At 43.7% G+C, this 13,458-nt stretch overlaps 1 protein-coding gene across 1 annotated transcript; it reads left to right on the top strand.

Annotated features, from left to right (window-relative positions):
* The first annotated feature begins 1,802 nt into the window (after positions 1-1,802).
* Positions 1,803-8,880, top strand: cox4i2 (cytochrome c oxidase subunit 4I2). Its single transcript, XM_068716685.1, has 5 exons — positions 1,803-1,997; positions 5,301-5,400; positions 6,632-6,796; positions 7,874-8,005; positions 8,480-8,880. Exons 2-5 carry the CDS (start codon positions 5,301-5,303, stop codon positions 8,611-8,613), a joined length of 531 nt encoding a protein of 176 aa, XP_068572786.1. The 5' UTR covers positions 1,803-1,997; the 3' UTR covers positions 8,614-8,880.
* Positions 8,881-13,458: the final 4,578 nt, after the last annotated feature.

The raw sequence follows: 13,458 nt of genomic DNA, 5'->3' as shown, positions 1-13,458 counted from the left end.
TGTGTGCATGTGTAGCTGGTTCTCTGCCCCCCCCCCCCCCTTGTGATATTAACTCAACCTTCAAGGGGTGGGGCGGGGCGCCCCCCTAATATAATGGTAGGGGAAACACTGCACACTGTAGCTTATGTTCAATCAAACTACACACCGTCCTGCTGCTGGTAAGACCGGAGCACCCAACGCATATCCATCCGCGGCTAAAAGTAGGCCCCAACAAATTCACAATTTACTTCTTTAGAAACTGCAGTGTCCAGCTATTTATAGAAATTACTGTTTGTTTGTTTTTTGATGAATAACAAATGGATAAATAAATGAAACGATATATCCATAACCGAAAGATGATGACTTTATTTGGGGGTGGGGGTGACATCCACATAAGTAGTGATTAGGGGGAAGTTGGATAATATTGAGAGATGGACTCACATATTGTTTGTTTTGGCCTTTTTTCATGGGAGTTGTTGACAGAAGCAAAGATAGACAACATGTTTCTCTGTCTGTGTGATTGTGAACGTATGCAGGCTGGCTGTTCTGTAAAGTGGGTTAGACACTGAGGCTGTAATTAAAGACCCGTGGCGGGTGAGGCCATTGACTTGTTTTGACTAGGGAAGCACCTGATCTCTCTCTCTCTCTCTCTCTCTCTCTCTCTCTCTCTCACTCTCACTCTCACTCTCAGATTCAACAGGAAGTAAACAAACCTCCTTGAAGGCCGGGGTTTATTGCAGGGCTGTTAGACCGCATTAGATTGAAATATGTGCACCAATATGCGTTTTGTGTGTAAAATGATAAATTGGCTGGCAGATAAACGCAGTGGAAAGAAAAGTAGAATATGTGTCTCGAGGAGCTGAAGGAGCATGAGCTTGGTAGTCGTACTTCCTCTCCACCAATGCAGTTTAAGAAGCAATCGCAATACAACCATGAATATTTATATGTCGGACAATAATTCACCAGCCCGATCCTGCCAGACGACGCTCTGACTGCACTTCGTCCTGAGTTGGTGAGTATGCAGACAGGGGCAGGGTTGGTGAGCTGAGCATGTGTTACAGGGTTATATAACACAACAATGGTGTTAAACAGAGACACGAGGGCAGCTGACCTTATACTGTACCACACCACAAGTCTGTGGTCCGCTGCACCGCCCTCTGCATAACAATAACATAACACTAGGAACACATTGGAGGTGGAAACAGCTGACCTCACCCCTGTTGACTGTCTGACAGGAGAAAAGTTAAGACTATTATCTTTTCAAGAGTCAAAAAACATGTTTCTAGTTTCTGGAGTCTTTCTAAGAAGCCTGTCCTTATCCGACCTCTGAGACTCTCCTCCCCTCTTGTGCGCCACCCTCCACCCTCCACCCTCCACAGGCCGACGGCCCCTTGGCTCGCCGCCAGCAACTATGGGATAATGGTGGCCCGGTGCCAACCTGCACTCGCGGAGTAGTTAGTTGAGGGTAAAAGGTTGCAACTCATCTCTCGTGGACTTTCTTTGACTCTCTTTCCACAAACCTCGCCGTCTCACTTTCACTCTCGCAGGCTCCCCCCCCTCCTGCCCGCTGTAAAATATAGTCTCCCCCCCCACACCCCCATGTCCTAACGCGACCTTGCATAAAGCGACCTCGTCGTCTCGGCTCCGTCTGCACAAGTAGAGCGCGGAGGGAGGTAGAAGGGAGAATGAGAGGGAAATGAGAGACAGTATCTAAACTCAACCAGCTTTCTCTGTCTCGCTAAGCCAGTCCAATCGCATGCTTTGCTATTGTTTACTTGTACATGTTTGATCTCCTTCCCTCCCTTCCTCCCCCTCTCTCTCTCTCTCTCTCTCTCCCTCCCCATCCAGCCTCTCTCTCCTCCCGCCCACCAGTTGGTTCCTGCTCAGTATTTGGCGTTAGGAGCAGAGACGAAACGGGACAGACGGCCTAAACAGCCCTTTTCTCTCAAGATTCGGCCTTCTTTTTTTGCTGCTGCATCTTCTAATCCTGCAGTTTCCCCCTCTCTCTTGCAACTACAGTGAGTATCTATCTTTGCCGAATTAAATAATCAGACTATAATGGTGTTTTTCCAAGGAGGGTTAGACTCCCACCCCCCCCGACCCCCAAAAAACCTCCCTCCCTTAACCCCACACAGACAGGGAGAGTGGCGGACGTGCAGAGAAGATAGTAACCCAGATCTGGCTGAGGGATTTGTGGAGCTGCGTAAATGTGCAGCAGCTGTGTTACAACAGGAAGTTAAAAATGCTGTAGAGAAAGAATGAAGTGTGTCAAACGTGACGGTGCCTTGTTTGTACCAGAATAAATGGACGATCTGGTGCGTAGAGAGATTGTTCCATGCCATTGTTTAACCTGCAGGGATTAAATATTCCTCCTTAGTAAGTCGGTCACTTATTGTCCTTAGATACGTTAGAAAAACAGGTCAAACGCTTCTGTTTACTTCTGTCCGTTTAAGAAGGTCAGCTCGGATTCTAAAATTGACTAAATGCCAATTTCTGCCTTTTCCGTTTGCTGTGTGAGTGTGTGTGTGTGTGTGTGTGTGTGTGTGTATGATAGGCTACAGGACGACCGGTAAACACAAAAGCAATGGAAGAGAAACTCTTTAAACATAGTTAATACACATTATTCCTGCTATTATTATGACTTACAAACTTAAATCACAGACTGAACGTGCATTTTCTCCAAACAACACTGCAGAATGAATGCACTGTAACATAACATGATCGGTCGCACTGGTACGTCCAACTTCTATGTTAACGTGCGTAACTTGACGGTTATACCAGCGTTATCATAAATAACAGCGGTTTCCGTCCCTGCTTAAAAATCTCTTGGGATTTATCACTGGCATCTAAAGCTGTGAGGGAGTCTGACCGGAGAGGCTTGGAAAGCGGTAGAAGGTAGACACGAAAAAATGGTGTTTATTTACAAGACTGGCCCTGCCACACGTGTAACCACTCATATATACAAACAAAGCTTAGCTTAACTGAACAAAACTCAACATAAAGGTAACTTAGATTACCATAACACCACGTGCACACAGCTACACTACTGGCCAAAAGTTTTGAGAATGACATAAATATAAATTTTCACAAAGTCTGCTGCCTCAGCTTTTATGATGGCAATTTGCATATACTCCAGAATGTTAGGAAGAGTGATCAGATGAATTGCAATTAATTGCAAAGTCCCTCGGATCATCAAGAATTTCAAGGAGAGAGGGTCAATTCTTGTGAAGAAGGCTTCAGGGCGAACAAGAAAGTCCAGCAAGCGCCAGGACCGCCTCCTAAAGTGGATTCAGCTGCGGGATCGGGGCGCCACCAGTGCAGAGCTGGCTCAGGAATGGCAGCAGGTAGGCTGAGGCGAAGACTTTTGGAGGATGGCCTGGTGTCAACAAGGGCAGCAAAGAAGCCACTTCTCTCCAGGAAAACCATCAGGGACAGACTGATGTTCTGCAGAAGGAATGATGGAGCATCTTGCCCAAAGGCAAAAGTGATAACTAAGTGGCTCGGGGAACAAAGCTTCAACATTTTGGGTCCATGGCCAGGGAACTCCCCAGACCTTAATTCCATTGAGAACTTGTGGTCAATCCTCAAGAGGCTGGTGGACAAACAAAAACCCATAAATTCTGACAAACTCCAAGCATTGATTATGCAAGAACGGGCTGCCATCAGTCAGGATGTGGCCCAGAAGTTCACTGACAGCATGCCAGGGCGAATTGCAGAGGTCTTGAGAAAGAAGGGTCAACACTGCAAATATTGACTCTCTGCATAAACTTAATGTAATTGTCAATAAAAGCCTTTGACACATATGAAATGCTTGTAATTGTACTTCAGCATACCATAGTAACATCGGACAAAAAGATCTAAAAACACTGAAGCAGCAAACTTTGTGAAAACCAATACTTGTGTCATTCTCAAAACTTTTTGGCCCAGGCTGTACACACTGATGTTCACCCACCCCTAACAGGCAAAGGCCTCTCCTTATATAGAGCCTTCCATCAGCAGGCTCTAGTTCGTACCATGAGTGTAGGCGACACCAAAGTCTTCCTCAAACCGGTAAGTGACTAAAGCGGTAGCTTACTGCAAACCTTCAGGTAGCAAACACGTTGAGATAGATTACCATATGCTTTACACTTACAACCATGCATAACAGAGCACAACTAACCTAAATACACACCTGTACATAATCTAGTTCCCCTCATACTTGGTCTGAGCCCATGACATCACCGCTGACGTCATCCAGTGTATAAATGAGGGAAATGGTTAGGCACCGCCTCCTTAAAAATCTGGAACACATGGTGTTTATGGTAAGAAACAAATAAAGATAATGATTGATGAAACGCAGACCTGAATCAATAAACAATAACTAAACTTAACAATACTTGTTCGTGGTTTACTTTAACCACCGATATTATATGATCTGTAATTAAATAAAATACACAATGCAAACAAACCCAAATAGTTGGTGTCTTCAGTTACAGATCATGATGGCTAAACAAAATTAAAAAGTAAGGTTTGATTTGTGCAAATATATCAGTGAAAGGACAAATGGTGAGTTCTCACCTACTTTGTCACAAAAACCACGTCCCTTTTCACTGGAGCATCAATAATGGAGGTGCACTGACTAATAATGGTGTAATATAAATCAAACTGTCTGAACTATATAAAAAGTCACATTCAGTTTGAACAGGTGTAAATGTTGTTCCTGCTTGGCTTTAGGCACCTCCATCTGTGCCTGTAACAACTTTGATTCTACTTTAGTGTGCGGCTCTATCATTGTATGTTACACCGGAGTGTAAACGCTAATGAGGGAGGCAGACTGGCTAATAACAGATTTGTCAATCATCCAGGCCACCTTTGTAAAGCACTTAATGAGATCTTCTGATTCACTGTTGTGAACAACAGGCGGACAGATACGCGTGTCCACCGTTTGCTTTTTCAAAGACAATCAATGGCCAATTAAATGTGAACAGGAATCGATGCATGTAAATGGAGACTTTGCATTTTTGTGTGTACAATAGATCAAAAATAATGTTCTTGGCTTAATGAACTGTTGGTTGTGGCTACTGCCCTTCAGAGAGTCTTAAAATACTAAATGTTTTGCATTTCGGTACTTTTGTCCTGCTTACAATCCAATTAACTTTGTGACAGAGTACTGTGGGTCTGGCATTTACTGCACACGTGAACCAACTTGTTAATTAAAGACTCATTTGGGTGTATGCAGCCCTAGCCTGTATAGCCGGTATCAATTTCCAAAAGCAATGCGCGTGGTGCCAGAACAAGCAGCCTCGTGACCGCGTGCTTTCCTTTTACCCACCTGTTTTCAGATGCTCCACCTCATCTCAAGACGCATGGGAAGCCTGGTGGCCAGGCGCGCGACAGTGGCGCTGACTACCAGCAGCGCGAGGATGTCGAGCCACGGCCACGGTAACGTGACCCACTAGCGTCTGAAGTAGAACGGTTAATGCTGCTGGTGTAGGAGAGATATTCGTATCTGGATAAACTGACAGAATGAGAGGCGGGGATGTCTTTTCAAACGTTTCTCCATAAGGTACCGGGTCAAAGTTCACCATCTAATCGGTGGTGTCGTACACGGGTGTTGCACTAAATTCGGTGACCCATCAGATTCAGGGACCAAATTAGTAATTTCGGCCATATTTGTGCGAACGTTTTCATCTTACCATTTACTCCGGTACTGTATTTAAGTACATATGTGAAGAACTTTGAGTCTTTTCTTTTCATGCTAGTTTATACTTCAACTCCACTACATTTCAGAGGGAAATATTGGACCAAACACTACAAATATTTGACAGCTTTAGCTACTAGCTAGGCTACTTTGTGAGTTAAGATTTTTGCATACAAAACAAAGAGCTTAAATGTGTTGTTTTGTTATAGAGTAAACTAACAGTACACAGACTGCGAGAGCTGCAATTATTAGTCAATTAATCAAATTTATTGGCAACTGTTATGACGGAGAACATATTCAGCAGACGAATCAATGAAAATAATTACTTGCGGTCCTATCCAGTAATAGTTAAAGATGATTTACTACCCACTGAGCCACAGCTTTCCTTATTACTGTAAACGGGGTGTTTTTAGTGTGATATTAGTACTTTTACTCAAGGACCTGAATACTTCCTCTACCTCTGAAAACTTTATATTTTGATAGCAGCCGTTACCAAGAAGGTGCCTCCATAGTTTTTAGATGTAATGGAAAAACATCTACTCTAGATCCAGATGTGTTGTGCACCGGTCTTCAACTGCAGAGCACTAAACCTCCGTAAATATCTGAATGCCTTTGTCTCGTTGATCGAGAGTCCCTGAATCCGATAGGTCACAGTATTTAGTGTTACACCAGTACATATATTTTTTTAAAAGCTTACCTGGAGATTGTTGCTGGAATTGGTACACTGGTAACTTTTCCATTATTCAGATGGCCGACGTACCAGAACCGGAGGCCTCGGTCGAAAGTGACCTCAAACCGGCAGATGTCGCTGCATATGATGCGGCATCCATGTAGACAGATGGTCCTCAGGGCCATTGTGTTTCACATGTTACCATTTTATAAACCAGGGTTGTTTTTTTAACTGTTCTCTTGAATGTTCATTGTTGCAGCAGTTGGTTCCAAAAGTGACCCTTCCTGTCTCTGTCCATCTAGAGGTGTCAGAGACGGTGGACATGTCTCGGCCGATGTACTGGGACCGTCTGGACACCCCTCTGCCTGACAAAGTCTACAAAGAGGAGCTGACTGCCGCCGACAAGAGCCTGAAACAGAAGGAGAAGGGGCCCTGGAGCCAGCTGACCAACGAGGAGAAGATTGCCTGTAGGTTCTTCTCTGCTCACAGGCTGAGGCTGCTGAGGTGGCACATGTGGTGGAGAATAATCTGTTTAACCTCCCTGTGAGAAATAACCGAGATGAGAAAACTCTTAAATATACAAAACATATTTATTGATACGTTTTGTCGCCGATGTCTTCCTCTGCCTGCCGATGCATCCACCAAGGCCAGGTTTCCAGCCTTGGGATTGTTTTCGTGGGAAGAGGGTTAAGTGGTGAGATCAGGATGACACTACAGCAAGCCAGAAATGCTAAAATACCTTCGATATGAGATTATTAGCTTTTAAATGAGTCTTGATGGCCTCGTCTGCATATGTTCAGGTTTAAGCGATACAAGTTATAACTAAAAGAATGATGTGATAAATTTCCACAACAACACACAACGCACATCACAACAGGTTTGAAAAGTCATCAAAAATAAAAAAAACTCACTCGATATTCATAGACCACGATTCATTTTAAAAACACGGGGTAGTGGAAAGTACTATTGTTATAGTAAGTATTATTCTGAGGTAGACTTCTGAGGAGTGTTCTAAATGTTATGCTACATCATATTTCTACTCTACGTTTATATGATGGCTATAGTTAATGTAACTATAGTTTAATATACAGTCAATTAATAGCATAACTATTGCCTCCACGTGGCTCTCAACATGGCGACCGCTGAGCCGGCGGCTCGCAGCTAACAGCGCAGACGGAGCTAACGGTGTTTAACATGAGGGGAAACCCGCAGGGTGGGAGCTACGCTTCCACGACGACGCTGCATTAGCTAGCTAGTGGGGCCGCCAGCGTTCTCTGCTCGGGTAGACATTACACGTATATCTTCACATAGCAAAGTTTGCTGCTATATCAATGCTCTGAATATCGTATAGCGAACCTTTAAAGATGGAAATGTGGAGAAAAAGAGGGGGCATGAAATGCAACAAGGTCGGACCAGAGACATTGCAGCTGAGTCATTGTTCAAACTTTATCACCATGTCGAGTTTTATTAATGGTACGCGTCCCCATTTTCTCTTCTTGACCTATCTCACCCATCTCTCTCTCTCTCCCTCCCCCCCCCTGCAGTGTACCGGCTCATGTTCAATCAGACCTACCCAGAGATGAAGCAGCCGCGATCAGAATGGAAGACCGTCATTGGGGGCATCTTCATCTTCATGGGCTTCACAGGCCTGGTGGTCTGGTGGCAGAGAGTCTACGGTAAACCTGCCTCTTACACTTAAAAGGACAAACCCCGTATCTTTTTAAATCTGTTTTTCCACACACACACGCGTCCCACACCTGGGGTCACTGCCTCTCACTTGGCACAGATCCGTCTTCTCACAGCAGACATTCTCACTTATCGTCGCAGAAAAAAAGCACAGCTGTGGCTAACGACGTTAACGCCGGCCCTGTTCCTTTGAAGTGTCCCAGTAAGCCAGCACGTATGAAACCAGAGCCCTGTAAATGCACTTCAGGCTTTTTGAGACGCACCAGTGTTCGACGGGTCAAAATGGCCGCTGTGAGAAAAAGAATAAAACATAAATCACATGCATAGTTAAAAAAAAAAAGTTTGCAGCATCTTGCAAGCACGTTTTTTAAAAATATATGGAGTACACTGTAGTCACAGTATTGTGTGTGTGTGTGTGTGTGTGTGTGTGTGTGTGTGTGTGTATCTCTACTCGGTCGCTGCAGTCTACCCTGCCCGTCCCAGGACCTTTGACGACGAGTGGCAGGCCAAACAGCTCCAGAGGGTGCTGGACATGAGGATGAACCCCATCGAGGGCTTCGCCTCCAAGTGGGACTACGAGAAGCGCCAGTGGAAGTAGAGAGTCGTGACCCGTCTCTCCCCTCAGAGTATTGATGTGGAAGCCGCCGTTGAAGTCAGTCTCAATTTGAATGTTGCTTTGTAACTGATCAAACCACTAGAGGGATGGTGCTCATTCACTGTCAATATCCCGAGGGGTCGTTTTACTCTGTGCCACCTCTGGCTCTCAGCCAGGGGCCTCCTCTCCAACCACAGCAGCATTCTGTCACGGTCCGTCCTGTGGAGAGCTTATGAAAATGATGATAATAAAAAAAAATGTTTGCTTATGCTTCCGTCCAACTCTTTTATTATCCGCTGCTCAACTGCTTGCTTCAAATCCAAAGCAGTACAGAATTATTATTATTATTATTTTTTTTTTTTCAGGAGTTGGATATTAATCTTCAATTCCTCAAGGATTTACTCTGACTTACTTGTCAGAGGACCACCTTCTCAAATAAATGACAAATGAACTGGGCTGTAAATGTGTTTTGCCTCTCGGATGTAATTAATATAAAATAAAATGTTCTGCTTACACTCACCCATCACCACCTGCCATTATGAATCCAAAAGTAATTCAGGGTCATATTTCCTCCCCACACCCTGGGAGCTTTTTAAAAGTGCACATCACTTCATTTCCAAAAAAACGATCCATTTTGTGTCTCTGCATCCCAGGGAACGTTGGTTTACTTATTCTAGTGTAAATTTAGATTTCTATAACAAATGTTATAAATTACCAAAAAAATGTTTTTAATTTAGTCTAACTTTTTGGCAGTCCCACTAGATGGCACTCTGAGGCCCACCGGTGGTCGAGAAGTGCTGGGATGAATAAGAAGTTGTTTTTTGTTTTTTTTCCTAAATGAGCTTTATTTTATTGTAGTGTTCTCAGTGGTGAAACAGAAAATGTAGCCAGAAGATGACCCCTGGGTGTTCTTTGTCCTCTATATAGACCTTACCAATGCTGTGGACCACAGGACTTCACACTTGATAGCTGTCACAAATTGTAGTTTTAGCACTCTAGTTTTTGGATTTGGGAGAGAGTTAATGTTCGCTGACTCTTAGACTCTCAGGAATGACATGAATTTTTAATATGGGTGTAGTTCCCCTTTAAAGTTTAAAGGAGGAATATTTCAATGCAACATGCATGTTAGAAGTATTTTATAAAATCAGATTCTACTTTCACAAATGTACATTTTGTATGGCTTCTCTTACTTCAGTCAAGGATCTGAGTACTTCACCGCCACTTACATGTTACCAACTATTGGGAGGTGTTTTACAAAAAGAACTAGTTTGATTGCTATGACATTTTTACAGATGGGCATGTTCCCCAGAGGATATATTCTAACTTAGGTGACAAGAGATTGACATTTGTGGATTAGTGGTGGAAGGTAACTAAATACATTTACTCAAGTACTGTTATTTTGAGGTACTCCACCAGATGGGGATTACTTGCCCCTCTAAACTTGTCACCTGGTTTCATTTGAATAAAAATAAAAGATGAATATATATATATATATATATATATATATATAGTTGTACAAGTACTAGTACTTTAACTCCAATCTTTTTTTTTTTTGCTGTATACTTATGTCATTTTACTTAAAGTTAGTCAGGATTTTTTAAGTGGTTCTGAAACAGTCAATGTAATACTGATGCCTCTATATGACCTACATAAGTAATCGAGACCGTCCGCGAGAAGATTGCCTATTTCTATATAGTTATTCTTAATGCTCGTCATCGATGCCACCGGTTCAGATTGCGGTTCACCAGAAACTATTTCAGCTCAGACTGCAGCAGGGCCTCCGGCTGCGAACAACCCGCTGACCCAGATCCAGATCAGGCTTCGCCGCCGCCTTCGACCTGCAGTCGGAAGCTCCCGGCGTGAGGAGGAGCGCTCAGCGTCCGGCACAAGTGTCTCCTCTCATTCGGCCGGCCGCCGGTCCCCGCTGGGAGCCGACACCACACTGCTGGAGGCCCCATGGAGGGGGGAGAGGCACGGGGGAACCGGAACCAGGAACTGTGCGTAGCAGACCACGGAAACACTACCTCTTTCATCCACAGTTAAGCGCTAATTAGCAAATGTTAACATCTGCAGCAAACAGCAGCACACTAAAACTAAGACGCCCGCTTAGCAATTCCCATTTCCTCACAGCAGCCGAGCAGACAGTCATTTTGGGCGTAAAATGTACTTTTCTTCCGGCTGACTTGAGCCTCTCTTCATGCGTTCATGCATCATGGAAAAGACACGGCAGACATGGTACATCTTCCCACATTGGCTTTATTAGGTTCAATGTAATTTAACATTTTACAACGGCATTCTAAAACATAGGAACAGACCATTGGACATGGTTGCGATCTCTGATTGTGTAACTCTTTATGGCCAACAGGAATGCACCAGAGACCGAACCTTTTTAAAAATATCCTCACTTTGTTTGCATTTTTCTTGTCTAATGGCAGTCCAATAAGCCTAAAAAAAAACCTAAGAAAACACACAATGAATGCACATCAATGCAAAGATGGAGTTTAAGGCCATTTGAAGGGTCACAAGTATGCTTTTTTTTACACCAAATATAAATGTTTAAAAGCCATCATCAGTTCGGATTTTATTAAATATGTCACTAAGCTAACGCACTATTCTAATCGGTTTAAATATATATATAGGGTCGTGCCAATGCTGTCACACTTCATTTGTGTGCCTCCAAGAACATTTTCTCACACACACACACACACACACACACACACACACACACACACACACACACACACACACACACACACACACACACACACACACACACACACACACACACACACACACACACACACACACAGACAGAGGAGGGGACTTGTTTCAGTGAGGGCCCGGGACGGCAGAGGAAAGCCTGCGAGCAGCTTCTTGTTGGGGCTTTTCCTAACGCTAGAAAAATATATTCATATACTGTACTGGAATGTATGAGAGCAGAACCTTGGCTAATAAGATGCTCAAACACGAGCCGTTAGACGATTGGTACTCATCAATAGTCAATGGGTTTATTTGTTATTTTATTGGGTGAAAGATTTGTTCCAGGGTTAACGGTTTAGAAAGAGATTAAATCAAATGTTTGTAGGAATACATGATTCTGTGAGCAAAGTCCCTTCCTCTCTGTGGGGGGATTCTGGGAAAAGAGATCCAAGTACTAACCCCCCCCCCCACCCCACCCCTTGAGTCGAGCTGCCAATTGTTTACGCGTGAAACTCCGGGCGACAAACACACCTCCTTTGACTGTCAGCTTTAAAATTGGAAAAACAAAACAAAGACGAGGTACCCGTCTCTCACGGACTACGTGCGACTGGCAGAGCGTGTACAGTTGCAAGCGCGCGCGCGTGCGAGCAGCAGGTGGGCCAGCTGTGACTGACACACGTGGCTAAGTGCGCTGACAGCCGAGGGATCGCAGAGGAAGAAAGAGGTGGAGCCGGATGGAAAGGCGAAGAGGAGGGGAGACGGATGGAGATTTGACAGATTCGAGGTGTCTGGGGGGGGGGGGGAGATGCACGGACGGGGTAACGTGGAGTGAGTGTTTGCGACATGAGATGTGAAGGTGTGGGTGTTGTTAAACAGACGCGCTTTGACGCATTTCTAATAAAACTCAAAACGACATCCGAAGCGGAACCACGTGGTCTCCTCTCCTACTCTGACCCGCCTCCATCAGTTTGCTACATCGGTCTTTACAAGAAGGCTCCGGCGCTCACTCTGCAGGAGCACGACTGTCATTGATACATGTGAGATTGGACTAATGGTTTGTTAAATACAAAGGGGATGATTATTGAATCATAGCACAACACAAGAGGAAAACCTGTTGGAGCTGTGCAGCACATGATAAAGATGTTATTGCAAAATTAGCACGGAAATGACTCCAACACTTTATTTTAAACCCACAGATCTTTAATTTGCAATTATATAACATGACATTAGAGAAAAGCAGCAAATCCTCACATTTAAGGATCCAGTGTATCTTTTGCCATTTCGGTTTGATAATTATGACCAATTATCAAAACTGTTGCTTTATCAATCAATTGACTAATAGTTTGCAGCTAAAAAAGAAGAAGACATTAAAGCACTATAATGTAGTTGTAAACCGTTATCAGGATATTTCAAGTGTTTATTTTATTTTTTTAACAATTATAACTTGGCATCTATAAGCTGACTATGAACAGATAATGAATGAATAAACAATGTTTTTGTGCCCCAGAGAGCACGGACAGCTGGTTTTTAAAAATGTAGAATGTCCCACAGAGTATGTATCTTGTTCGCACAAAAAAAAAAGTGTATTATCAGCTTATGTTATATCTTTCGGCCTATTTAATTATCTGATTTAATCTGAACCCTCAAATATCCGTGTTGGCCGGGCTGTAGTTGTTACATTTTGAATCAACGTGAATCGTGGTGTTTTTTCTTTACTCTACTTCTTAATTAAAACCCTGGAGTACATGGCCCGAGAGCATTTACCATCTCTAAACCTGAATGAGCCGCTTGTGTGTATAAACAGTTAATAAACGTCTAATGTCACACTTGTTCACGTGTGTACTCACATATCACTCATTCATTAACTGTTTATACACCAGTCATAATTAAGTTAGTAATGAATGAATTAGTGTTTTATAAAGCATTTATTAAATGTTTATGTACGGCTTCTGAATACTCAATAGTGGGGCTAAAACAAGGCGTTGCCAAATTACACCCAAATATGCGACCCCGAGGAGTCTCTGACGCTGCGCCTCTCTCTCTGTTCTATGTGTTGCTACAGTATTTGCTGCATTCCTCAGCTACCGCGTGGTGAACGCGCCCTGCCTGTATGAACTGCAGTCGCACTGAATCGGAGAACTCGCCACA

This window comes from Cebidichthys violaceus, unplaced genomic scaffold (assembly GCF_023349555.1).
Source record: "Cebidichthys violaceus isolate CVI_PGR_0920_01 unplaced genomic scaffold, fCebVio1.0.p SCAF_202, whole genome shotgun sequence".
In the NCBI taxonomy this organism is placed as follows: Eukaryota; Metazoa; Chordata; class Actinopteri; order Perciformes; family Stichaeidae; genus Cebidichthys; species Cebidichthys violaceus.
This window is presented reverse-complemented; position numbering and strand designations above follow the sequence as displayed.

What these genes read in the sequence shown, in the direction of transcription:
- cox4i2 (XM_068716685.1), top strand. Translation starts at nt 5,301, where the DNA reads ATGCTCCACCTCATCTCAAGACGCATGGGAAGCCTGGTGGCCAGGCGC. An exon ending in CAACGAGGAGAAGATTGCCT is followed by an intron (nt 6,797 to 7,873) that starts GTAGGTTCTTCT and finishes CCCCCCCTGCAG; the next exon opens with TGTACCGGCTCATGTTCAAT. An exon ending in CTGGTGGCAGAGAGTCTACG is followed by an intron (nt 8,006 to 8,479) that starts GTAAACCTGCCT and finishes CGGTCGCTGCAG; the next exon opens with TCTACCCTGCCCGTCCCAGG.